The 25451-nt window shown below is 53.9% G+C and overlaps 10 protein-coding genes across 10 annotated transcripts; 4 read left to right on the plus strand and 6 right to left on the minus strand.

Annotated features, from left to right (window-relative positions):
* The first annotated feature begins 51 nt into the window (after positions 1–51).
* Positions 52–4166, plus strand: B0H18DRAFT_965495 (Spc98 family-domain-containing protein). Its single transcript, XM_048043267.1, has 12 exons — positions 52–578; positions 628–745; positions 796–828; positions 884–1334; positions 1384–1448; positions 1500–1610; positions 1665–2867; positions 2928–3313; positions 3367–3394; positions 3442–3527; positions 3582–3621; positions 3677–4166. The coding sequence occupies exons 1-12, from the start codon at positions 487–489 to the stop codon at positions 4136–4138; spliced, it is 3075 nt and encodes a 1024-aa protein (XP_047900913.1). The 5' UTR covers positions 52–486; the 3' UTR covers positions 4139–4166.
* On the minus strand, positions 4167–6085 carry B0H18DRAFT_965497 (uncharacterized protein). Its single transcript, XM_048043268.1, has 6 exons — positions 6002–6085; positions 5122–5910; positions 4966–5070; positions 4709–4907; positions 4584–4654; positions 4167–4527 (listed from the first exon to the last, which is right to left on the minus strand). The coding sequence occupies exons 2-6, from the start codon at positions 5674–5676 to the stop codon at positions 4312–4314; spliced, it is 1146 nt and encodes a 381-aa protein (XP_047900914.1). The 5' UTR covers positions 5677–5910; positions 6002–6085; the 3' UTR covers positions 4167–4311.
* A 43-nt stretch (positions 6086–6128) lies between these two features.
* Positions 6129–7905, minus strand: B0H18DRAFT_866191 (uncharacterized protein; the record flags this gene model as incomplete). Its single annotated transcript, XM_048039769.1, has 10 exons — positions 6129–6363; positions 6460–6705; positions 6756–6817; positions 6878–6934; positions 6983–7075; positions 7147–7260; positions 7290–7346; positions 7423–7519; positions 7575–7711; positions 7765–7905. The coding sequence occupies 10 exons, from the start codon at positions 7903–7905 to the stop codon at positions 6129–6131; spliced, it is 1239 nt and encodes a 412-aa protein (XP_047900915.1).
* Positions 7906–8371: 466 nt separating this feature from the next.
* On the plus strand, positions 8372–9572 carry B0H18DRAFT_1132709 (thioredoxin-like protein; the record flags this gene model as incomplete). The annotated part of the gene is made up of 6 exons (XM_048035566.1): positions 8372–8447; positions 8501–8670; positions 8722–8766; positions 8828–8923; positions 8953–9019; positions 9079–9572. The coding sequence occupies 6 exons, from the start codon at positions 8372–8374 to the stop codon at positions 9210–9212; spliced, it is 588 nt and encodes a 195-aa protein (XP_047900916.1). The 3' UTR covers positions 9213–9572.
* Positions 9281–11592, minus strand: B0H18DRAFT_1112287 (GatB/GatE catalytic domain-containing protein; the record flags this gene model as incomplete). Its single annotated transcript, XM_048032792.1, has 12 exons — positions 9281–9572; positions 9627–9749; positions 9889–10013; positions 10071–10243; positions 10301–10412; positions 10461–10545; positions 10591–10694; positions 10747–10826; positions 10882–11023; positions 11079–11158; positions 11217–11358; positions 11419–11592. The coding sequence occupies 12 exons, from the start codon at positions 11590–11592 to the stop codon at positions 9281–9283; spliced, it is 1632 nt and encodes a 543-aa protein (XP_047900917.1).
* On the plus strand, positions 11451–14683 carry B0H18DRAFT_965535 (Poly(A) polymerase central domain-containing protein). Its single transcript, XM_048043270.1, has 12 exons — positions 11451–11568; positions 11625–11753; positions 11986–12226; positions 12293–12458; positions 12647–12785; positions 12836–12908; positions 12959–13079; positions 13127–13265; positions 13320–13582; positions 13650–13773; positions 13837–13915; positions 13977–14683. Exons 1-12 carry the CDS (start codon positions 11552–11554, stop codon positions 14319–14321), a joined length of 1836 nt encoding a protein of 611 aa, XP_047900918.1. The 5' UTR covers positions 11451–11551; the 3' UTR covers positions 14322–14683.
* Positions 14661–16998, minus strand: B0H18DRAFT_965550 (uncharacterized protein; the record flags this gene model as incomplete). Its single annotated transcript, XM_048043271.1, has 10 exons — positions 16732–16998; positions 16492–16678; positions 16374–16400; positions 16029–16307; positions 15943–15981; positions 15706–15875; positions 15628–15650; positions 15396–15607; positions 15043–15355; positions 14661–14689 (listed from the first exon to the last, which is right to left on the minus strand). The coding sequence occupies exons 1-10, from the start codon at positions 16851–16853 to the stop codon at positions 14661–14663; spliced, it is 1401 nt and encodes a 466-aa protein (XP_047900919.1). The 5' UTR covers positions 16854–16998.
* A 3122-nt stretch (positions 16999–20120) lies between these two features.
* Positions 20121–20899, minus strand: B0H18DRAFT_1112290 (uncharacterized protein; the record flags this gene model as incomplete). Its single annotated transcript, XM_048032793.1, has 3 exons — positions 20121–20260; positions 20322–20679; positions 20720–20899. The coding sequence occupies 3 exons, from the start codon at positions 20897–20899 to the stop codon at positions 20121–20123; spliced, it is 678 nt and encodes a 225-aa protein (XP_047900920.1).
* Positions 20900–21282: 383 nt separating this feature from the next.
* On the plus strand, positions 21283–23708 carry B0H18DRAFT_1080884 (eukaryotic translation initiation factor 3 subunit D; the record flags this gene model as incomplete). The annotated part of the gene is made up of 8 exons (XM_048031294.1): positions 21283–21305; positions 21499–21952; positions 22006–22121; positions 22174–22306; positions 22373–22442; positions 22481–23093; positions 23209–23401; positions 23622–23708. The coding sequence occupies 8 exons, from the start codon at positions 21283–21285 to the stop codon at positions 23706–23708; spliced, it is 1689 nt and encodes a 562-aa protein (XP_047900921.1).
* Positions 23709–24512: 804 nt separating this feature from the next.
* On the minus strand, positions 24513–25439 carry B0H18DRAFT_3266 (uncharacterized protein). The gene is made up of 4 exons (XM_048037587.1): positions 25329–25439; positions 25208–25290; positions 24832–25119; positions 24513–24774 (listed from the first exon to the last, which is right to left on the minus strand). The coding sequence occupies exons 1-4, from the start codon at positions 25347–25349 to the stop codon at positions 24720–24722; spliced, it is 447 nt and encodes a 148-aa protein (XP_047900922.1). The 5' UTR covers positions 25350–25439; the 3' UTR covers positions 24513–24719.
* Positions 25440–25451: the final 12 nt, after the last annotated feature.

Below are 25451 nucleotides of genomic sequence, written 5' to 3' on the forward strand. Positions count from 1 at the left end.
AACTCATCAAATCACATATTTTCAGCTGCTTTACCAACTGGCATGTATCCGTCTGTCTCTAGAGGGCCCTCCCGGGCAAGGAACGTGCAGCCCTCTAACGCAGACTCCGGGCTTTCTGCGTCCTCCAGTGCCCCTGTAGTCACCCGTCCAGCATCTGGGTCTTCCCTGCGTCCATCAACCAATGCTCCAATTAGACCTTCATCAAGTGCACCTACGGTGAACGGGACCTCACGAGGTTCGTCTGGCCCAACATCTGCAAGACCGGCTTCAAGTCTGTCCGCGGTACGACCAGCTTCAAGCTTGTCAGCTGTACGGCCTGCGTCGAGCTTGTCGACGCGACCAAGCTCTCGACTTACCCAAAGACCTGGCTCCCGTCTATCCCAACGTCCCATCTCGCGGCAATCGACGCGTCTGGTGCCTTTCTACCAGACCTTGGTCACACAAGTGACGGGCCTCACTGCTGAGACCGACCACGATAATTTTCGGATGGCTGTTGGGTTTGTCTCGAAGAATCTCGATCTGACTGCGAGGCCATCGGGGAATGTGGACCAGAAAGCGATGGACAAGCACATCCGAGGGTGAGCTGACTACTACCGGCCTCCATGGGCCCTTGACGGACAGCTATAGACATGTACAGAAAGCCCGAGTCAACTCCCATGACGTGCTGGCAGATGCCCTTGAAGCTGTACATCGCACGCTGAAGACGCAGGCGGAACAAAATAATGATCTCGACTCAGAAATCAAGGTGATTTCGCAGGCGTAGTATGTACGCATACACGTACTGACATACCATAGACGTCTCGCTTCCCCACACATCTGCAACTCTTGGTATGTTCATCGAGACAACAGTAGGTCATTGCGTCGGAGTTGAAGAGCATTTCAGGTCGCACTTTCGAACGCGCCTGACGAGACCACTTTGAAGCGTGCACAAGATTATTTGGATGGGCTCAGTAACCCCAAGGAATCGGCTCCAGGTCTTACCTGGGAGACTATTCTTGCTGAGGAACCATTCGAAGGAGATCACTGGGAGGGCGTCTATCCCCGAGGCACCGATGATCACCTCGATACGCATAGTGGTGGTAGCACACCTTCTCTGTCGCCATGGGACGACTCGGATCTGGACGAATCCCTGTCCTCGTCGGAGGTCCTCGACCCCACGGAGGACGGCCAACTTGATCAAGAAGCCGGCGCTGAGAAACTGCGTTTCCCTCCTGCTGCGTACCGTCATCGGCAAGACGTTGAGGACCTGCAAGCCCGGCAGTACTGGCGTCCAGGATGGCGGACGGATGCCCCGATCGCTCGAGCTTTCAATGTAGGCGATGCCTCAACCTTAGGTAGGTACCTTGTTGTCGATACAAGAAGACGTCTGACGTGCACTGGCAGGCCCTACGATGTACCGAGTCCTTGGAAGTCAGAACACGAACGAGATTGCTGGACCATCAACACAGGTATGTATCGCTATCGTACCTATCTGACGTGCCGTATTCAGTAGTTGCCAGAGATATATACATGAGCACGATGCGGTTCGTGAGGTCCTCATGGCCCTCCAGGGAGATCGGAATATGATCCTGGAATGGTCGACGAGCGGGAAGCACGCATTCTCGTTTATCGTGAGTAGATCCTATGGTTTCGTTGGGTTACTTCACTGACAAGCAGTACTACAGCCTACGGAGAAGCTGCAGCTACTTCACTTGACTGCAGGTGCTCAAGCTTCTATCTTGACCTCCTTCGCTCAGCTAGCAACTACGCTGCAACACCTGCGGAAGTTCGTTTCCGCGATCTATTCAAAAGCCGGGAAAGACGACAGGGCCTCAGACAGGCCTATGCATCTCCTCAACATATATCGTCAAAGCACACTTACTCTCGAGGCCTTCTCAGCGGCGGTCGACGGCCAACTCCGAGCCTTCAACACATGGTGTGCTGCCAAGGAAGAGGACATCTCCCGCGCTCAAGCAGGGGTCGGCGAACCACTCGTCGTAAGCTTCCTCAGCCTGGACAAGGCGGTCAGAGATACCTTCTCCGATGCGTTCGCCGTCATCCTCGACGTCCTTCGCGAGGTCACACGGCGCGCATGGCGGACTGCTGATACGGTGGTCGATATATGGACGCTCCCGGAGCTTCCCATGAAGATGTCGCCCTCTACATTCGGTGCATTATTGCTTGACTCGCTCCTTGTTACCGTCCAAGAGCATGTCTCGATGGGGGATTACGTCTCGGCCGACGCTCTCATGCAAGTATTCAGCGAGTCCGCAGAGCCGATGTGGAGCATGGTAGGCCGCTGGATGAAAGACGGTATGCCCGTACGGGAGATCACCTCGCACCAGAACAGTCGCCTCTCTGATTTGGACGAGGAGTTCTTCGTTGAAGACAACGAACTCCCGTTACTTGACCCTGACTTTTGGACGGATGGATTCGTGCTGCGGGAGGAAGGTGGGGAAGGTGAGGGAGCAAGACGAACGGCGGTCCCTGTGTTCCTCAGCAGTGTGGCAAAAGGCGTCCTGGATGCCGGCAAAGCTGTCGGGTTACTCCGCGTGCTGGATATTGCGGTGCTGCTGGATCGCAATGCACCTGGATCCTGGATGGCAAAGTGGCCGACATTCTCCGCGTCACTCGGTGAAGCGAGGCATGCAAGGAATGGCGAAGACACCAGTCCTTTGGCGTCGAGGTTACTCTTCACGTCCACAGAAGAGCTCTCTCAAGCTCTGCATGATGCCGTGTGGCCACACAGTTCTTTGGCACAAGAAACATTGCAAAGGGTACTGGTAGAAGAGTGCGACTTGATGCTACACCTCTCGGCGATCGAAAACGTCTGCTTGATGCGTAGAGGGGACGCTATGTCTCACTTCATTGACATCTTGTTTACAAAGGTAAGAGGATTGAATGGAATGTCATGCATGACATTGATGCTCAAGTCTCATTCATGATAGATGGATTCTAGGCAGGCATGGAATGATTTCCACTTCCTGAATACCGCTTTTCATGACGTCGCGGAGGCTGGGACACACCGCTGGATCGAAACATCTCTCGTGCGCTTCTCGCACAGAGGCAGCAAGGACAAATCTGTCACACGGACGGTCCGAGCTTTCGAGGGTTTCTCACTCGAATACGCCGTCCCCTTCCCTTTGACTTACGTCTTCGGACCGAAGGCCATGCAGACGTACTCTTCTATCTTCACTTTCGTGCTGCAGATACGGCGAGCGAAGAGTGTGCTCGAACGCATCCTTGTTCGGGGTGGGATTGGGAGCACGTCGCGTCTGGCGAGCGAAATGAAGGTATTCTATGCCATGCGGAGCAAGCTATCGTGGTTTGTGAAGTGAGTTCACCCTCACTGGCGTACCGGTTCGGCGGTATTCATGCGATTATCAGCACGCTGCTGAACTTTGTAGCGACGAATGTGAGTCCTAGTATTTGATCGAGAGGTCGATGTTAACATGTCGAAAGGTCTTGCATGCGGAAGTACTCAGTTTCCATAAAGACTTCCGGCAAACCAAATCACTAAACGACATGATCCGACTACACGACGAACAGTGAGTATGACTGTCTGAATCGGCTTATCGCCCTATAACATAGTATTCTCGTAGCCTTGCCAAAGTAGAAAGCCGATGCCTTCTGCAGCGTGATGTCAGCCTTTCATTATGCGATGCGTCTTGAGTTCCATCCTGATATCTTTATCTAGACCGCCGCCCTACAACGTGCAATCATATCGATTCTCGACATGTCTATTCACTTCAGCGATTGCTTTGTCGCCTTCGCAGGAGACACGACGCACGACATCTCGCGGCACTCGTTGATCATTACGAAGCGCCATCGCAGTCGTCGTGCGAGACGTCAGAGGAGAAACGTCATCGGATTCTCGCAGATCTCACAAGAGGGTGCCGATGACAGCTCGGAGAGTGATTCGGACCTCGACAACGACCCGCTGGCGGCGAATGCCCCGGAGCCGTCGTTCTCCATGGGTGCGTCGACGATGTCGGCACCCGACGAGAGCTTCGTCGATCGGCTGGACAAGATGTCGTCAGAGTTGGACGCTCTGGTGCGATTCATCAGACGAGGGGTGGAGAGTTTGGCAGCAGGATCTGGCGAGGCCGCGCCGACATTTGGTGTATTTGCTTTCGCATTGGAAGACTGGGATAGGTAAACATACGGTGAGCATTGTAGAAGCATATGTGAATTGTAACGCTACACAATTAGGTCGGCTACGAAAGCATAACGGCTACAGATGAGAATGTTGAGGTGCACAAGTACAAGAAGATGATACAGGTGACGTGGATGAAAGAAAGTGGCAAGGGGATATATATCACGCAACCTCGTTCAGACGACGCTCCGGCCGCCCCTCCTGTCCACTCGCCTGTTGATTCCTCCGAGCAAGATCTTGATGATGACTTCTGCGCTAAGTTCGCCACCTGTGTAAGGTGTGGTATCGACGATGTCTCGGATACCATAATTCTGACCCAGACCATTGTCGAGCTCGTTGAGGAATTCAGTGGCATCACGACTGTTCCCGATCTGTACGAACTGTATGCCGACCTGCAATATACCATCGACGTAAGACCGTGGAAACGTAAACCAACAGTAGCACTGACCTGCGTAAGCGGGAAGTTGTGGGCATCCAGTCTCCGGGCGGCCGCCACAATGACAGCTTCTGGATCGTCAGCTTCCAGTGAGAGATGATGAGCTTTGGTCACGGTCAGTGAGAATTCAAACTTACTTGCAGCACCGTCTGTGATGATGATGTAGTTGACTGGCTTGATGCCCTTCATCAGGGAGTTGTCCCCCTCGTCGGCTCGCGCCTTGGCCTTATCCAAGCTGTCGAGATAATATAGGAGCAGACTCTCGAGCTTCTCGCCGATAGGTGTAATCCCTCCGGGCCGGACTGTATCGAATAGCCGTCGGACGAATGCTGGGTCCTACGAGTGGTCAAGTTGAGTGGATACAGAGTCACCAAGACCATGGAGATGTGCGTACATTCATGTTGGTCCCAACATGCTTGCTATTCAGGAAGCAAACGTCGATGCCATCGGTGTCATATTTCGACGCGATTCCCGCTAATGCTGCCAACGCTTCGCGAGCCTGTCTTGCCATAAGCGGGCCGTCCGCCGCAGACTTCGTGACTGAACGCACCTCTTTCCACCGGCTACCTGCCATTGACCCAGAGTCATCAACTATGATGACAGTGTTGTACTTGCGCAGAGTCTCCAGCGCATCCTCTACACTGTTCTGGCGCATGGGCCTGCGCAGAGCTTCCATACGGTCTGCCGCAGACATCGGCGGCACTCCCTCCGGAGCCCGTACATTTGACACGCTCGCGAACGACCTCCGTCGTCCCTGGACCCCAGATTGTGGTACTGCCAGTGTGTTTGGACTGGGCGCACCGGACGACATCGCCACTTCGTACGGCGGTGGCGCAGACTCGCGGTTCCGCGTAGACAATGCAGCTACAGCGGACCTGCTCCGTCGATGTGTATTCTGGGAAGGAACGGCGAGATAGCCTGGGGTGTGCGATACCTGCGCGGAAGCATGTCTGTGCACATGAGATGCGCCACTGGGGGTTCCGTAGTATTGATCCTGCTTAATGCCCGGATCCAGTGCGTTGGAGGCGAGGGCCTTTGGTTTGGATATCGAGTCCGACCTGTCAAAGGTGCCTTGTTTGGACGATCTTGAATGTTGGTTGCCCATGGTGGTGACGGTGGACTGTTTGTGAGCGCACCCACCGGCATGCTTATAAGAAATCAGGAGTCAAAGCGGTACAGGATCAAGGCGCCTGTTCGAATTTCTTGACATGCCTTGAACATCAGGTGGGCTTTCAGGTGGACGAAGCCTACACCGGAGAATGCACAGCATCTATGACTGGAATGTTCATCCGAGGGAGGTGGAAAGGAGGTGGCTGTGGCTAAGTAGTCTAGATATGAGTTGCGTTTCTCATTCGAATTTACCAAAGCTGTCCGACCCGAAGCTTGTCAGCTAGATAACATTGATGGCGGTGCTCAGGCTCAGTAAATAGATCCACCCAATCTCTTTCTTGTCAACAGCAGTCGAGCAGCAGCTGACGCATATGGGTGCTTTAATGTCACTGCCATTATTGACATAGTGACAGGTCCGGACAAGTCCCGTACACAAAGCGCTCTCTACTAGTACAACAGAGCATAAGGCGATGGCCGTTCCGCCAGACTTGGGAAAGCCTTCACAGCAGACAAGACAACCATCTGCTTTTCGTGAGAGAGGTATCCCTTCATGAAGCCCTTGTATATCTGGTTCGCAACAAAGCACTCCGCCTCCTCAAGTGAGACGTCCATGCCTGCTATCTGTAGCGATGAATGAAACATCGCCACAGGTATTCTCGTGCCTTTCGAGGACGCGATCCACCTGGATACATCCCAGGCCCACCACGACAAGACACCGGTCCGGATCAGCGGTCGTCAGTACAGTGCATATATGCAAGAGAAGTCGAAGAGCACGCACACTTTGCGGAACAGCCCTCGAATGCAGAGCTCTCGGGCCTTTTCGAGCGTCAGGTACAAGTTTAGGTCCACTAGCCGTCGTTCGCACTGGTCCAAGGCTGAATCATATGCACGAATGTCACCGGTTCGGACCGCTCTGATGAAGGGTGTGAACAGGTCGTCGAGCACCGGAAACCGGTCAAGTAGCTCGCGGGATGGTAAGTGGCCCCGTAGGATGCGCAGTGGAATCAGGTATGTCAGTACCCTCCTGGAAGCAAAGTCAGCAAGTGGACGACGTCAAGCACCGGTGCCGCTTACTCCTGATTTGCACGCGCTTTTGTGTAGCAGTTATAGAAAGCCAGTGTCAGTTCCTGTTCGGCCTGCCAAGGACGGGATGTCAATCAGTGGAATAATGTGGTTTCCTACCGCCCAGGACTGACTTTGGCGAAGTCTTCATTCAGGAAACTAAGCATGCCAATATAATATCGATATGTTACCTGCAAATTGTGAGTCCGTGGTCAGTTGTACAAGAACGCCGTACGCACTTGATGTGATCGTGGATATGCGGACAAAGATGGGATGTCGGGGTTTGCATTGATTGCTCGAAGAATGTTCTTCGCGAGCGATATGCGTTTCACCTGAGCGCATCGCAGACCACAGTTTCAGGTAAGGGGGTCCTAGACATTGAGAACCGCACTGTGTTGCGTACCCGGAAGTAGCATTTCAGGATCAGTCCAACAACATAGTACACGCCCCATTTGCGCGACTCGGCATATGGCGACATCCTGCGGTAGACTGGATGAACGATTATGCAAAATGGGGTCTGGAGTATGAAGCTTGCCTGTCTGTTACGCAGCTCGAGAATGCCTTGCTAATTATACGCGCAGCTTCTTCCATGTTAGCGGTGCCCTCCTGCCCTCTTGAACTTGCATCCAGGTCTGCCTACATACAATTGCTTAGATATGCCAGCAGCAGCAAAACGAACACTCACATCGAAAGCCAAGTCTCGCAAGTCCCGTAGGATCGAAAACAACGCAGGCAATGTCCATCCACTATTTGTTGCAAAGTACCGAAGGAAGGAGCTACGCGCCACAACGCATTAGCGAGCGCCACGACTGCTTGGGCCACAACACTCACTTGACGAGCGTACATTCCTCCTTGAACGCTTCTGCAGCACGTCGCTTCGCGCAGTGATTTACGACTAGCACGTACTGTATCGCAATCTCGTCCCACGGGCCCTCCATACTTCCTTCATAGTACGATAGGGATTGCCTCTGAGCTTCTACAAGTGAGTAATGCACCACATGCACCGGCGTTGGGTGCGTACCGTTGGGTTCTTGAATTCCTTCACCAGCTGCTTGCCATGGTCACTTGTGGGCTTCAATAGATACGCGAGTTCAGGCCCTTTTTCTTCGCGCAATGCCTGCGCTATTTGCGTCAGGAACACTGCGAATCTAGCGGAAGTCATGTTGAAGGTTGTGCAGCGGACTGGAACGAAGGGCCAAATCTGTAACTGACCGGTCACGTGGGACGCGTCAGGCGCATCATTGCGCGTCGGCGCCTGTCACGGTGCCACTTACGCGTCTCCGGATGCCCTGGACAAGCCTAAGAACACTGCGAATGAGTATCGTACGGCAAGCTATATAACCTGGATCATATTCTGGTCGCAATTGAACTGAACAGGCATATGTGAATGAAGGGTCACATACTTTGTGGCGTAGTACGCCGTATTACTCACCGCGGAGGTCCAAGAGCGCGCGCGGCGCGGGGCCGGTCACCTCCGTATCGATTCGAACTCAAGGACACGATAGATTTCATCATACACCACGCCAAAATGACGATATGTCACTGCATGGGCTTTGGCTTTGCAGCTTATATAGCATCCCTTCGGCCATGGTTCCTCTGTACCCGTCTCAGCCCGTCATCTCCTCACCATGGCCCTGCAACCGTCTCTTCGCCCCCTCATCATCGCAGGCAGTCCCAATGCTCCTCATACCCTGGACATCTTCTGTAAGCACAGCAGAACACTTCCGGAAGTGCGCGAACTCATGCTGGGTGGCCAGTGGACTACGTGTGCCCCTTTTCGGCCAAGCTATCTCTCGCCATTGACAGCGTCCTGAAACCCCTCTTGGACTCTGGAGGCAAGTACGACGGCAAGGTCAAGGTCATCTTCAGGCCGCAGGTGCAGCCGTGGCATTCCAGTTCTACCTTCGTGCACGAGGCCGGTCTCGCGGTCAGTACACTCACGAAACACTCTAGAAGTCATACTGAGACGATGCCCCAGGTCGCTCGTGTAGCTCCACAGAGTTTCTGGACGTTCTCTCTGGCTGTGAGACACAGAGCCTTGGTTCTGAACACGCTCAACCGAGACTAACCAATTCGCGAGACAGCTATTCAAGCAGCAGGGAGAATACTTCGACATCCCCACCTCCAACTTGACCCCCGTACAAATCCGAGCGAAGCTCGCTGAGCTTGTCAGCCAGACCGTTGGTGCAGACAAGACATCCCATTCAAGGATCTCTTGGCGTTGAAGTCGACGCCGAACGGTGGTGTAGACGTGACCGACGACTTGAAGTACACGAGTGAGTCGCACCACAGAAGTCCGAGCGCTGTCGGTGAGATTCATGCCTGCCATCCACAGTCAAGTTCTCCAGACAGAACGGAATCCACGTCTCGCCGACGGTACTCTGGGACGGTATCGTCGCGAACGAGGTCTCGAGCTCTTGGGGCGAGAAAGAGTGGACCGAGTTCCTGGAGAAGAAAGTCCTTGTCTAGACCGAGGTGATTACCCTGTTAGATTAGCGAGCGAAGTGTACCAATACAACTGTACGTGTAACGGATCATCAGGCTACTCCCCTTGAGTAACTGAGAAGCATCGCTCTCGTGGCTTTTGCATCTGCCCTTCCTTTACTCGACTTCATGACACGGCCGAGAATCTTGTTGAGCACGTTGACGTTCCCGCCACGCACGACATCCGCCTCTTGGGGCAGAGCAGCAATCGCCTCGGCGCACCACTGCTGTAGGGCCGCACTATCGTCGCCGGCGGCCAGGAGGGACAGCCGCTCGCTAGTTCCGATGGTGTCTGACTGGAAGGTTTGTCCAGCATGTATCGAAGGAGCGTCTTTCCTGCCGTCCCTGAGAAGATGAATCAGTAAGACTTCGCTGCAAGTCTCTTCGGCGAAGTAGCACCAACCAGTGAGCTTCCCGCTCTGCACCAAGTCGACCAGTCCGCCCATTTGTTCGGCACTAATGGGATTTTTGAAGAAGGGTTCGTTGCGGAAGGCCAATTGTCCCAGCAGCTCATGCGTTATCCTGGCACGAAGATCATCTAGACACCGTGTGCCCAATGCAACTGCATGACTCACCATTGACGACGACCTTGGAATCACGACCGCGCGAGACCTGGTCGAAATATGCGATGGGACCCGGGCCAGTTCTCCGTCAAACCGACCTCCCTGCCGGAGTGACGTCCATGAGGACATCAGCGTCCCTCCTCAATAACCCCATTTCCACTAGACGAGCTATTGTTGCGTCAGGAAGCTCTGGCATATCTGTCCGGATGCGCGAGATGTATGCCTATTACTCATTTCGATCAGTAGCCGGGAAGTTCTGCATGGGAAAGGGTAATCGTACCTCGTCGAGGAGCAAAGGCGGCAGATTCGGGTCTGGCATATACCTGTAGTCAGGAGCATCTTCCTTGCTTCGTAATGAATACGTTTCGGCCGCGTCTTCGTTGAATCCACGCGTCTCCTGTGAGACAGAGCCCCCGCTCTCCAATAGGTCGATCTGGCGACGGACTTCCGAAGCTATTCATCCATGAATGAGCAGACTGTTGTCATATGAGGATTTTGTGAGAAGCATACTGATGGCGACCATAATGAACTTCACACTGTTGAGGTTCTTGACCTCGCAACGCGTGCCGGCAGGCTCGCCTCGCTTGTTGACAGAGACGTTGACGTCGCAACGTAAGGACCCCTGGGACGCGTCATGAAGTGAACATTCTAGATGCTAATAAGAACGCACCTGCTCCATATTCCCGTCGCTAGAACCGACGGCGCGCAGCAATGCCTGGAGGGCACGTACGTACCGTCCAGCTTCCTCCGGTGACCTGCAGAGGTTGAGCGTTACGAAGATTCAGACACGACGGACTGACCGTATGTCGGGTTCAGACACTATCTCCATAAGACCAGCTCCGGCACGGCTCAGATCAATAGCAGATTCTTTCCGTCTTGGGTCATACGTAGATTTCCCGGTGTCCTGGGCTGCTAGTTTATGCTTGTTCATGCGGTGGACACAACATATAGCATACCTGCTCGAGCTGAATCTGCTTGATACGGACATACGTCTGGTCTCTCTCGAGCTCAAGGCGGCCATCCGTAGCAAATGGTGCTTCCACAAAGCGAAACCTCAGATTCAGATCAATGAAGGACGTGAGGCTGCTCACCGTAGTGCTGGGTGATTTGGTACCCCGACGGTAGGTCAGCATAGAAGTAGTGTTTGCGGTCGAACGCAGAACGACGCTGCACATCGGCATTCAGTGCGAGCGCGGTCCTCACACCGAGCTCAACGCATTTCGGGTTCAAACGCTACGGCAAAATAGTCAACGAATGCATTCCATTACACCGGGAGACGCGTGGATACAGGTAATGTTCCCGGAAACGCGGCATCAAAGGGAGACACGGATGTGTTGGCCGGTAAGTTATAGTCTGGTGTCCACGCATCTTCAACACCGTTGGAGTCAGTCCTGAGGGTTCCGAGGACAATGCTGGCTATGCTGACCAGAGAACAGCTTCACTCTCGACTTGATCTGCGCGTGGACCTCGATGCCCACTACGACGTCCCAGCCTGGCCATCTAGAATCGTCCCTCACACGCGCAGTGGAAAAGCGAGCACGTCTGCTGCAAGGCGGGAGAGTCGCGAGCTTCCTGGCATGATCGCCAGCATGAGAAGGCAGGATAGCTTAGGCGCCCATGGATGGTACAAGCTCCTTCGGGAGTTGCCGTCGACGCCGTTCCTTTCCCAGTTTGTCAGACAAGACCGGCGAGAGGCCAGCATACTCCTGCCTTCTACCACCACTTGCTTTCATTCGACACACGCCTCCTGGGAGCTGCGCAATGTCGACAACAGACGGGCAAGTCTGCGCGCTGGGCTGCATGAAGTCCGCGGAACTGAAACACGGCTGTACAGATACTTGGGCGTAACCCAGCCCATCTCAACGAACGAATCGAACGAGAGGGAGAAGGAGGTGACTATCACCCTTATGGAGGAGCTCAGGAGGCAAGGCACCTTCGAGAGCGAAGAAGAGGCTAGATCCAGGTTCGTGTTTTTGGATGCTAGTTGTCAATTCGTTCCGCCGCATCGGAGCCACAGAGTACATCCCCTCCGTGCATAGCTGTTATCTAGGCTTCGTACTGCAGTAGCAGGTCGGCAACTGCTGCACGGGCTGTTGCGCATGCTCCGAGCTTCATCCCGTTCTTGCGATTTGCCCACAACCACCCAACGTCCATCGGAATATACTGACCAATGCCGCCGCTTCAATTGTCAACAGAGAAATCGTACTCGCTCGCCTGTCAGGGCTAGTCAAGAAGTTCGTGGCAAAAGTCGGTCTTGCTCATGGAATGTCCGAGGCTGCGGCCACCGCGTCGGGTGGCAAGATCTTCACCTTCGGCTCATATCGGTTAGGCGTCCACGGACCGGGTTCTGATATCGACACACTTTGTGTTGTTCCTAAACACGTCTCAAGAGAAGACTTTTTTGATGTCTTCGAGGATATGCTGAGGGAACACCTGGTGTCACAGAGGCTTCAGTACGTTCACTTACCTGCGAACCTGTGCCACTCACCAATAGGGTGGTAGGGAGTACCTGAAGCATACGTCCCCATCATCAAAACCAAGATTAACGGCATACCAATGGACTTGCTTATGGCCCGGCTAGCCTCGCCATCAATACCAGACGATCTGACACTTCAAGACGACGACCAGCTGCGTAATCTAGACGAGCGTTGCGTCCGTAGTCTTAACGGTTCGTCACAACGTGCACATGTTCGCGCATACGTTGACTAGTGCTTCAGGCTCGCGAGTCACGGACGAGATTCTGCGACTCGTACCCAACGTGACCGTGTTCCGTGATTCTCTCCGATGTATCAAATTATGGGCCCAACGTGAGCACATCAACACTGACTAGCCGATAAATATTGACGACGTAATCAGGGAGAGCCATTTACTCGAACGTGAATGGTTTTCTGGGAGGTGTCGCATGGGCGATGTTAGTCGCCCGAATATGTCAGTTGTATCCTAATGCAATTGCGGGGGCGATTGTCAGTCGATTCTTCATCATCATGTACCAATGGTCAGTAGTTATCTCAGGTATGGGGGTAGGATGTCGACGACGTGACGTAGGGCGTGGCCGCAACCTGTATTACTCAAGCAAATCGAAGAGGGACCGTTACCGGTCCGAGTTTGGAATCCGAAGGTTGGCTACGACTCTACGGCGGTAAGTTTGCAGCGTCTGACGTCGTATAGGTATATCCTGCCGATAGAGCGCATCGCATGCCCATCATCACCCCCGCCTATCCCTCAATGTGTGCAACCCACAACGTCACAGCTTCAACACAGATGATCATGACTGAGGAGTTCAAGAAAGGTGCGGTACGCTGGTATATTCTTCAGAAGAAACTCACATATTCGTAGGCTCCGAAATTGTCGATCGAGTGATCATCGGAAAGGCGGATTGGTCGGAACTGTTCGCAAAGCATGATTTTTTTCACAAGTACCGGTATTACCTCCAAATTGTCGCCTCAACACGTAGCCCGGACCTGCAGATCAAATGGTGCGCGTACTCATCACACAAGGCTCGAGGTTCACTCACCACACGCATGTGTAGGTCGGGAACGGTCGAGTCAAGGATTCGGCAATTGGTGATGAAACTAGAATACGTCGAATCCTTGACTTTGGCACATCCTTTCATCAAAGGATTTGACCAGGTCTACTACTGTTTAACAGCAGAGGAAGTTCGCGCGGTGGCTCAAGGCGAGATTCTTGAAGCCGTTACAAAGAGGAAAAAGGAAGACATCGAGGGCAAGGAGAATGCTACTGTCGTGTACACTACGACTTTCTACATCGGACTCGCTATCGAACCCAAACAACGTGCGTCCCCTCACAGACGTGTTCTTCTCTGTTGCCTAGGATGTTAACTAATACGATGGCGTCTAAGCTGGCTCCAAGGGACCTCGAAAACTGGACATCTCCTACCCTACCACCGAATTCACCAAGCTGGTCAAGATGTGGGAGAAGTACAACGAACCGGAGATGGGGATCACCGTCCGTCATATTAAAGCGTATGATAAATCCTTCTACGTTCAAAAGCTAAGTGCATTTGTCTTCTAACCTTTAATATGTAGCACTGCGCTGCCAGATTATGTCTTCGACGAAGGGGAGCGGCAACCTCGGGCCACACTCAAACGACCCAAAAGCGGCAAGGTGTGTACACCGAACATGTATATGAATGGCTACTCAAGAAATCCGGCCTCGCTTCGTCAAGGACACGGATAAGTCGAACGGTACCTCACCGGATGCACCCAATAAGAAGCGACGGTTGGTACAGCATCCCGAGGCCAACGGTCACGCTGACTTGTGGATGCCACTTGCAACCCACAGTGCATCAAACTCCGTGTCCGAGCCGGTCGTCCCAACCCCTCAGCCCCTCAAGATCGGCCAGAATGGTACCGCCTCTGTCATCTCAGCAGCCCCGTCAGCTCCAGCCGAGCCAACACCTACGAGCAACGGCATATACACATCAAACGTCAAGGACCCGTCTCAGATCAAGTCACCGCAACTACCGTTCGGCGAAAACGTCGCTGTGGCTACGGGCATAACCCCGTCATAGTAGCCAGTGCGACCCGGACTTACTTTCCTTCCTTTCTGGCGTGTATTACCAAGTACATCGAAGACCACCGTCGACGGTCTCAGGAGCCAGGTTTACGTCTTATTTCGCGTACAGTACCCTTCGCTTTTCCTTGGTTTATTCATCTTCGGTTTCGACTTTTGACAGGTTACCGCGCTGGCCTTGTGCGGTCGACTGCTCCGGAAGCTACCCTTCAGGCGTGGTTGGTTCTTCGGGCGCATTCTGGTCTCTTTCTTGTTGCTGGCGTAGCTTCGCTTGATGACATACCTCCTGTATCCTTCGCAACAAACCAATAGCTGCTATGTATTGTACAACACAAATCTATGAGTAGGCGTATGTCGAGACTTTACCTGCGTGGGTGTGACGAGCATTGACACAATGCGGCACTGAGGCGGGCGACGCAGACGGCCCAGCATGAAGCGAGATTGGCATTGTCGTACTATTCTATCGATGCAGCTACGCATACACTCTAGAGTCTAATAGCACAGTCCGAGCACAACCAAGGAAAGTGAGGTAAAGGGATAGTGGTATATCGCGCGGAGGTAGATAAGGCGTCGACGGTGAACATGGGCGGTACGATGGGGGAAGTAGATGTGGTGGGTTATGTTGCGCTCGTCAGTTGAAATAGATCTAAGAAGACGACTACATGACAGAAAAAAAAGTGCTGTTCAAAATAGTGTCAGATGCGGGACGCGGACAGGACGTTCATAAGCCTCCTTCCCCTTCCCGAGGTAGCCTGACCTGCGCCAGGGATCGGCGCCGCCAGCTCTCGCACGCGCAAGAGCCCAACGACGGATGACGTACGTCGCCACGGCGATGGCAGCAACAGCAAGGATGACGCCAATAGCAATACCCGCCTTCCCGCCTCCAGACAGGCCGCCCGACGAGGACGAAGTTGAAGAGGTCGGCGACGAAGACGAATTGGATGACGCCGCGCCCGGGTTCGACGGGTTGCCACCAAATGGCCAATAGTCTCCTTCCGCTGGGGCTGGATACACGTGAGGCCGTCGCCGTCGCTCACTGTACGAAGCCGGACTGCTCGTTCGAGAGCGTGACGAGGCTCGGGTCGATGACGAACGCCGTGGGGTTCGGGACAGTGTCGCCCTCGGTACAGTTGGGCCCGCGCCCGCCGATGAATGAAGTGTTGCCGGTGAGCAAGTTGCCTTGGACAGTGAAATTACGGGCGGAGGATATGGCCATTGCGTAGCCGAAGGCTCCGGTAAGCTGGTTGTTCAGAACGGTGCCGGAGAAGCTGACGTTCTGGTATACTGGTTGCCGAACCATGTACGCGGGCCGATCGCGATACCAATCCTATAAATCGAACAGTCGGCAACATGTAAATCATCTGTGAGGTATGAGGACTGACTTTATGATGACGTCTTCTGAGTTCACACCATGTGTCTCCCCAGGCTCCTCTTCGCTAGTGGCGAAGCCACCCATAATGAGGTTGTTCCGCACAACTGTTCCTGTGTAGTTTCCAGCCCAAGGGTCATAGTCCACCATGTTGATGCCACCAGGAGCGTGTTCTGGTGAAGACTGAGCGCAAGCTCCAGAGAGAGAAACGTACGACTTACATTGACGACCCAATAGTATTGTTCTCGACCAGTGTGCCAGGTGCTCCGAATATCACGATGCCACCGTCCTACACTAATTAGAGACACTGCGACTTCCCAAATGCAGGCTACTCACAGTCGGATTCTTGACCATGTTGTTGCGTACAACAGTATTCATACAGCTGATACTGATACCATCTGCCCATTGCTGAAATGCGTCAGTCCGCAAGGCCCATGTCGTTGTTCTGTATAGTCTGATTGTTGCATTTGAAGGTCCCCTCAGCAATGTGCAGGCACGACCAGCCCCGAGGGTCGAAGAATGTACAAATTCAATGAGCTGCCCGGAGTTGTCGCCGCCCATCTCAATGTTAGCGCCGCCATTGGTGGGCCCGTTAGTCCCGCGAGTGCCGTTGATCTGCCGCGGAACGTCGGTCACTGCGGAGGAGCGACGTGAGCACAGCGACCCGCACCTGTATATGACGTAGTTTATGTTATCACAGTCTGCACACTGCCCATGACAGCCGTCGTCTGCCCCGTTCCATTGGTGATCGCCCCGGAGACGACGAGGTCGCTCGGTCGTCGCCCTCCGGATAGCCCACTGTACTGATCTCCTGGTCGTGGGCAGCGAACTGCAGAGGCGCTGTAATATAATACGACTCGCCAGCACACAATGGAAGCGTGTATCCTGGCCCGGAAGAGTTGAGAAGAGTGTTTAGTCTGTCGGTGACGGTATTCTGTGGATCGGCAGGTTCGCAGTCATCGCGAGGGAGCACATCTGCGAATAATCTGCGCCAACATGTTCTCCAATGTCCTAGCAGAGACTCGAAGAAATTACATACCTAGCAAAGGGGCTGCTTTCGTGGGAGACGTGTCGTCTGTGATGTAGCCCGCTTGCAAGCCTGGCAGGCGTAGCTAGTACAGTTGTGGCGAGGCAGAGTAGACTGATATGTCCGGAGAACATAGTGGTGTGTTGCCAACCAGGACGAGATGCACCAGACCGAATAACAACCGGAGGAGAAGGCAAAAGAGAGGAGGGAGGCGACAGAGCGCCGCAGAGGGGTCGACGACAGCAACGAGTAGGTTGAGGCGTACAACCTCCGCTCTCTGTCGCCCTCGCCCGCCACATTCCCGGCCCGGCTGCAGTTTAGCACCTTACGTCAGCGCCGCCCATCAGGCTTCGTATACTGAACGCCCGCCTCCTTTGCCCGGTCTGGCCATCCCCGCTGCATTCTCATCCTCGTCGTTGGCCCATACCAATGCCTCTCTTTCCGAGGATTTATTTTGCATCTGACTACTGATCCGCGTGAGCACTCGCCCGTACCCCTGGGCCGCGGGCATAGAACGCCCTGCACTTGGCGCGCTGTATAGGGGAGCCGAATAGGACACGAGGCGGCATGCTCGCAAGACGCTTGCCTTCACGCCTTAGCGTCTTGGTTTTGGTCTTCTCGGAGAGGGAACTGGCCTAGCTCTTATGCGGTAAGCAGCGTTCTTCCAGTACTTTATGCTCAGCTGGTCGAGGTCAAGGTCTATACGACCAATGGCCAGCGGCGTTCCATATTACTGTTTACCGGTGCACCCTGAGTCCTATCGCATGAGCAATGCGTTGCGCGGCTCGGACGACATGAGGCCGGTCTCCTATCACCCTTGACGAGTCGGAGCGGCTCTCAGTGGTTCGTCTATGTAATGCACATCACTGGCAGTTCTACTCATGAGGTGTTATCATCCGGTCTGTGTAGTTCTAGTTCGTGTGGCCTCAGTGTCTTTGTCACCCTGCCAAGTCCATCTTCACAGGTATAGCGAGGCCTGAGTCCGAGACAGGAACGCCCGGTCTGGTCCCCGAGCTCATATTTTGCCGTACCCAATCTTTCTATCACAACGCCCGTGGCTCTCACATTCGATTGAAGGCAGTTGCGGCCAATGCATGTGTCGTGGAGAACGTACGCGTCCACCATGACTTACGCCGCGAGAGGAGTGATCTCTAACGAGCTTATCTGTCGATGCTATGCTCGAGACGGTGCGCTGTCCAAGTCTGGACGCTTCAGCGATTCGAATTTACCTGTTGTGAGTCGAGGTGAGACTGGGCGATACTTGGGTCCCCAGCTGCCTCCAATGGTCATCTTTCTCTGCGCGAAGCCGGGAAACATTGTGAATGTAGGGACGCTATCTGATTGGCTGGCCTTGAAATGAGTGTCGCTCACTGGCACCCAGGTGTTCATAGTCAGAGCCATACTCATTCGTGTTTACCAGGCACGTCCAGCTGTGTCTAGAGGCACACACTCTGTCCACTGCAGCCTGTGATGACGTCGCGACGCAAGTTTCTCAGCGACGAGACAGGTTCAGGGTCTCAGGTACGAAAGTCTCCCACCGAGACGGGTTTACGGCATCCCTATTCTTAGCTTCCCAACATTGACTTTAGCCCAGGTCTCCGCCTGCAATACATTCAAGTTCTGGGTGACGATGCAGTATGGACATACCCCGGTCAGCGAACCACTGTATCTGACAGATGCTGCTGTGCACAGGTATGCACTACACGAAGCTGATCGTGGATGTAGATACGACCATCGCGGATGGCGCCGCAATTCTGAACGCTGTCAGGTTGACATCCCTTCTCCGCCAGGCGCACTTGCCCAGTAATGGCAGAGTACTCCGGATGTATGGTACAGGCTCCTTGCCCACTACGTTCCACGTATAGCGATTCGGTCTTACGGATTCCCGTTGTCGACGTGAGTGTCACTGTGGTGAAGTGGGGCCGGGCACTAACGCCGATGCTGTATGGGAAGCGAACTTCAGGCCACACAGGCAAGTCAGCAGGAGCCCGGTACTGTGTCTATCTTGGTTGGTACTGAGACCACCAACCATGTCGAACGCGGAGTGATTGGCAGGCATCCATCTCACTCGAAGCTCGTGCGCTCCCGGCGGCGTTTCGCCACATGCTCCGTGGGCCGTGTAATGAAGAGGCGATGCACTGACATGGTGGGTACTGCGCTGTTTGCTAGTATGGCTTTAGATTCGCCATTCACGCGATCTGGAGCGCGAACTACATCTTGACAGATGGACTGTATCCGATACACGCACAGCTTACGAGGCGAGTGTATGTGCAGCTAAGGGCAGTCCCCGGACTTCCGTCGGCGTTCATGTGTGGTCTCACCGGTCGGCGGCCATGTCTTAAGGCTGTGTCGTAATGATGTTTGCGAGCCTCGAGGCAGACTGTGGTGGCACAAGATCCTGCAATGGGTGATGTCCCAACTCCCGTGATGGTTCACCATGGCGCCAAGAGTTTTCCGACCCGCTTCACTGCCATTAAATTCACTTGCAGGAGCAGGGCCTTCCTGGTCGGAGGATTGTGGTCGGCCTGCAGGCGAATTACATTTCGTTGACGGCTTCGCCAATATGATACAGTCCGTAGCGGCGAGACGAACCGAACAGTGAGACGAGCGCAGTGATAGCCATTGAGCCATTATCCCATCAGCGCACGGCGAATCAGCGCGAAGGCGTCCATTTTGGTCCTCGTGAGTTCCGAAGTGTGAACCTAGTAATATAGCCCCCGTAATATAGACTTCGAGTTTTGTCAGAAAAGAAGCTTGAAAGAAGCGTATACGATTCGAATAATATCTCACCCTTCGTCAGCGGACGAATGAATAACCCCCATGCAGAACCAGAGACCAATTGTTTCCCTCGAGCCTTACCTAGCCTTGCGCATTCGAATATTGTTCTGCAGCGATGCAGACTTGTTCGACACCTCGCCGGCCTAGACGTGTGTCGAAGCCAGTGTGCCTGATGGACTGTACTGAACTTTCTACTACGACAGTTGCCCCACAGGACGGACCATGTGCGTCTCTCACCCCTTGCATTTCGCCTGGTCGATGAAGCTGAAGCTTGAAGCTTAAAGGGCTACAATTAGCAATTGAGATTTGGCAAATCAAGCATTTTGCAATCAGATCCACTCTGGTCTCTTCGTGGCCACAGGAGGAGCCAATGTCAATGTCGCGCTCGTGGTCCGCCCTTACATACACATCTGAGTGCGATATGAGATGAACTGTTGATTCCATGTCAAAGGTGCACGTCAAAGGTCATACGTACGGCTCTTGGGAGATAGAAGCAACATTACGTTGGGGCTAGAGCGTTACATATTTCCCATTCATAAACTTTGCGGCAAAGATGCAGAGTGAAACGGGTGACAACGCACTAAATTAATCGTAATCTCGCCGTCTGTGTGGCGGCGTCTGGTTCATCTCATCATATCGACTTCCTCCACGTCCGTTGTCCGCATCTCTATCCCTGCGCGGTGGTGAACGTGGTGGTGAATATCTTCTGCGAGAGTCGCGTTCATCCCGAGCCGGTGACCGGTCTCTAGATGGGCTTCGCCTTCTAGCGGGAGAATATCGACGTCTGTGGCCGTCTTCATCGCGCTCCCGAGGCGGTGTCCTACTCCGTGACATGTCCCTTCGCCTGGGAGGAGAACGACTGTTGAAACTGTTCCCCCGTTCTGCATGCGTGTCCTGGAACGAAGCAAGTAGCTCCTCGACGGCCCTCACGCCCTCTGATTTTCCCATGGCCTTGCGCAGCCTCTTACGTTCCTTCCGAGCTCGCCGTTCCTCCGGAGTCTCATCTTTGTGCTTGGCCTTCGATTTGGATTTGGACTTGCCTTTCTTCGACTTTTTAAGGGCCTTTTCCTCCTTGCGTCTGGCAACCAGATATTCGTACATAGGGTCCTCGGGGTCGATTGGAGGTCCGTCATCTTCAGATGACTCGGACACATCATCCACGTCTAGAGATAATGTCAGGGGCTTCAATGAACCGGGGAAGGCGGCATCAGTACTCGCCTACGATCAGCTCTGGCTTCGCATTGAGACTCTGCTCTTCGCGCTCATGCAGTTCGCCGTCTTCTCCCTTATCCTTCGGCTGTTTGTAATTCTTTACGTGGTCCACGCGCAGGGTCCTGTCCAGAACCTTCGCACCGTTCAGGTTATCCACGGCGAGAACCGTCGAGCGCTGGTCTTCGTACATGAGGAACCAAATCCTCTCGTCTTTCCAGTGTTCTTGTCACGCGGGAGGTTCACGTCCATGACCTCTCCATACCTGGGCGACCCTCAGGTATTGGAAATAAGGAGAATCACTGGTAACGCACTGGGAGAATATGGCAATGACATCGCCTTCCGTGAGTCAGAGTGCAGCCTCCAATGAAGATATATGCAGAGTCTGAAGTGTGATGAGTACCGCCGAGTCGCGTTGTGAGACGTATGAACGCTGCTCACCTTTGTAGTCGTCGTGCCAAGATCCTGTCGCCCCCGTTTCGAGCTCGAGCTCATTGATTTTATTGATTTCGCGCACTACACTGTTCAACTAAGGATCAACACGAGTTCAATGCAGAGACACGCGGTACACACTTCATGGCTGCACTGTACGAGGTCGCGTATAATGCGGTGGCGCGGGTTCGCGGGCGTGTTGCGCGTCCGAGCCACGTGACCAACCGATCAGATGGAGTGCAAAGCAATCCGAAATTTTGGATTTCACAGCACAGACGATATAGTCGCCTCTGCACACACTCAGCGCACAGGCAGTGACCATGGCTTCCTTCTCACTACCGCAAATCAACGACAACCCAGACGGGGCTGGGGACCGTCCACATCCAACTTGCCGGCGCAATTCAAGTTCAGGGACATCCCCTACGCGCCGTACTCGAAATCTGACAAACTCGGCCGTTTCGCGGATTGGAACGACATTGCGGGAGACAACCGACCGAATGCAGGCCCGGCGTCTCAGGGTGCTCGTGGCGGCGGAGGTGGAGGCAGGGGCAGACGGGATGGCCAGCCTGCATTCGGTAGCGGTGCTGCTAGCGCATTTGCTTACTTCCACGCGGAAGATGAGTCCAGCTTCTCTCTGGTTGACAGTAGAGCAGGGCCTACTCGTCGCGGTGGACCTCTTGGCAGAGGTCGGGGTGGCGGACGAGGTGGTGGTATGAACAGAGGGGGATTCCAGCGCGGTGGGCGTGGCGGATTCACTGGTGGGCGTGGCGGCAACGCCCAGCGAGGAAGGAGAGGATGGAAGGACTGGGGGCAGGTAAGTCCAGTACTCGGTGCAGTCGGTGCTCATACTGACGCGGTGTTCACTAGTCAAACCGTACGCGTGAAGCTTCCGTTGCGATCTCTCCAGAATGGCAAATGCTCGAGGAGATCGAGTTCCACCGTCTGTCCAAGTTGAAACTTGTAGTCGATGATCCTGAGGAACTGTCAGCCTTCACGCTTGTATACATTACCATTCACTGATTTTTTGTTCGGCAGGGGTTCATACGGCAAGCTGTTCCCGTACGACAAATCCTATGACCGCATTACCACCAAATCGGAGCGGCCGCTGCAATTGGTCGATCGTATCAAGTACAACACAACGACGTCTGACGACCCGATCATTAGTGAGGTATGTCTATGTTGGATTCATAATCTCGTGCAGGTACCGTCTTCTGATGTGCTTCTCCCATGATAGTTGGCATCAAAAGATACCGCAACAGTATACACTACGGATGTCATTCTTAGCGGCCTCATGGTGGCCCACGGTCGTTATACCCATGGGACATCGTCGTCGTTCGCGAAGGGAACAAACTATTCCTTGACAAACGAGATGGTGGCCCCTTTGACACCGTGACCGTCAACGAGAACGCCGCCGATCCTCCGCAGGATCCATCTGCCGTCAACCCTAACAACCCGAATGAGAAGGTCGTGGTTCCAGAAACCCCAACGATCAACACCGCTACATCGCTGTCGCTCGAAGCCACTTACATTAACCAAAACTTCGGCTTCCAGTCCGTGATTGAGAATGCTCCTCCGCCAGCTGTAGAGTTTGACAAGCCCAATCCCTTCTACGGGCCGGAAGAAACGGAGCCCTTGGCTTCTTGCGGTTACCGCTACCGTGTCTTCGATCTCGGTATCACGGAAGATGAAGATGTCAAGATATGCGTTCGTACTGAAGTCGACGCGTACTCCCCTGGTCAGGGTAGCCCTCGTGCAGGCCAAGGGCTCGTCACTATCCGAGCCCTGAACGAGTTCGATCCCCGCGCCGCAGGTGCTGGTGGTGCCCCTGACTGGCGGACCAAGCTGGATTCGCAGCGTGGCGCTGTTGTCGCGACCGAAATGAAGAACAATAGTTGTAAGCTTGCGAAATGGACGGTGCAGAGCGTGCTTGCTGGCGCTGACCTCATGAAGATCGGGTGAGTTCTTTTATTCTCATCGTCTCGTTCTCCATATGTCGCTACGGCGAAGCGTCTCATCCTGCTTATGCATTGTCTTCGGTGCACTGACTCCATTTTGTGTTGCTACTTTTAGTTTCATTTCGCGTGGTAACCCTCGCGACAACACTCGTCACGTTATCCTGAGCTCAATTTCCACCCGCCCGATGGACTTTGCCGGCCAACTCAATGTGTCGATTTCTAACGGCTGGGGTATCGTCCGTACGGTCACGGACATGTGTATGAAACAGCCGGACGGCAAGTACGTCCTAGTCAAGGATCCGAACAAGGTGTGCGCTTCTCAAATCTCATGTGTTGCTACCTGTCTTTGCATCGCTACGATGGCAGCGGCCGCTCAGATCCAATGTGTCCGCTCTCTTCTAGTGACATTGGAGATTCTTTACCCTACCGAAGTCGATACTTGAGACCCTGGGGAGGCCGCTGCCATCTTGGGCGATCCTGCCGGTCCGTTTGTAGTCCATCATGAACTGACTGTGCTTCTCCCGACAGCCGGTCCTCCGACTCTATGCGGTTCCTTCAATACTTTCACCGGAGAAGATGAAGAAGAGGAAGGCGGATTGGATGGCGAAGACTTGACTCCGGTGTTTGAGATGTATATTGCACTTGTATCGCTAGGGAGTTCTCCTTGTTGGAGTCTGTATCTTGAGACGCCATATTGCAATTTTCATGAATCTTGTACGCGACTCCATAGAATCCAGACTGCTCGGGAGACGACAACTGGTTTTCTGATGGGCCTGTCATGTTTGGGTTGGACGACTAATCCGACGTGAGCTTTGCCTATTACAGTAGGTCCTACCGTGACAGCTTGCGCAGTGCCTTCGGTGACTGCGACCGTATGAAGCGGACACACACCGGCCCCCTCGACCGCAGCTGCAATTTACCTGCCTAGTGTCGAAATAGCGATCGTGGCTCAGTACTCGAACCCAACGACTTCGTGCTGCCACAGTGCGGGTGGCAGCTTGTGGGTATTCGTCCGTTCGATCAGCCGGCGGAACGCTGGCAGCGCGCTGTCCAACGGTGACATGTTGACAGCCCGCTGACAGGACGGGGACAGAAGGGCTCGTGGGTTAAGTACATACGTGCGCGGAAGTAAAGTACCATCACAGCTGCGCTGTACCATCCCATATCGAGCCACACACTGGCGCTGCTGCATGATTCCTCCTCAAGCGAGGCCGGGGATGCGGAGAGTGCGCATGATCCATACGGTTCGGCCTTGGTTGGCGATACGCCATTCAATGAGAACTTAACCGCCTTGTCTTCATCCGGCTCAGGAACAGTTGTTTTTGACATCCTCGTTGGGCTTGCCGAACAGGAGCATATGGGCGCAATCCCGACTGATTGCATACAATTGTGTCTTCCATTGTCGTCTTATGATCGAAGCCCTGCTCTCAAGACCGGCGAGGATGAGACCTTTCAAGAGCGATATACCGCAAGACGAGGATGGCAGTATACTTGATGCGGCGCAACCCTCAACTTTCGAACACAATGAATCAGTCATGGCGAGTCTAAGCGCGTCGGTGAAAGATGTCATCCGACATGCAGTTCAGCAATAGCACACTCCATAGATACATACAGAACATGCAGGTATCAATAGTTCTCCTGCGAACTAAGCAGGAGTGCTGCAGCGGCCTCGACATTGGGACTTAAGGGATATGACACATCAGTTTGGGGTGACAATTCTACGAGCGACAATTCTCACCTTCTCTGCAACACGTCTCTTACCACGCTTTGCCGGACATTTGGGAACATCCCCGTCAATGTCTGTATGTCTGTCTGTCTCTGTGCGAACTCTCGTTGTCGTCGGAGCCTTTCCGCCGGGTCAGTCCGAGAAGGGCGTCGCGCGGTTGTTACCACCTCTTCTTCGTTGATCTGAGGAGTCTCCGTACGCTGTCGTTGTCTTGCCTCCGGCAAGACCCTGTTCGTACGCCGGACGAGCGCGCCATCGCTCAACCACGGCTTCACCCACGTCTCGCAAAAGATCTGAACGCTATACACAAGCTCAGTATGTTGTCATTGTGGGTCTTTAGCATTACCGATGCGGAATGCGCCAGCCCTTGAGTTGGAGGAGGTCCGACCGATAGAGGTAGCCGGTATGGAGCCCAACCACCGTGGGGAGCAGCGTTCGCGGGAATTGCGAAATGGTGAGCTGAAGACATAACTGTTAAAAGTCAGCGGAGATGTTGGACAAGCTCCTACCTGTGCGGCGAGTATGTACATCCATACTTTGTCACTGAGATCCAGCCGAATACCTTCATCTGGTAGGCCTCGGGTACGAGTCGAACGTACTGATACAGAATACTGAAAATCATGGCAGTTGGG

The sequence above is a fragment of the Fomitopsis serialis genome (genome assembly GCF_022376445.1).
Source record: "Fomitopsis serialis strain Sig1Antser10 chromosome Unknown B0H18scaffold_1, whole genome shotgun sequence".
NCBI classification, from domain to species: domain Eukaryota; kingdom Fungi; phylum Basidiomycota; class Agaricomycetes; order Polyporales; family Fomitopsidaceae; genus Fomitopsis; species Fomitopsis serialis.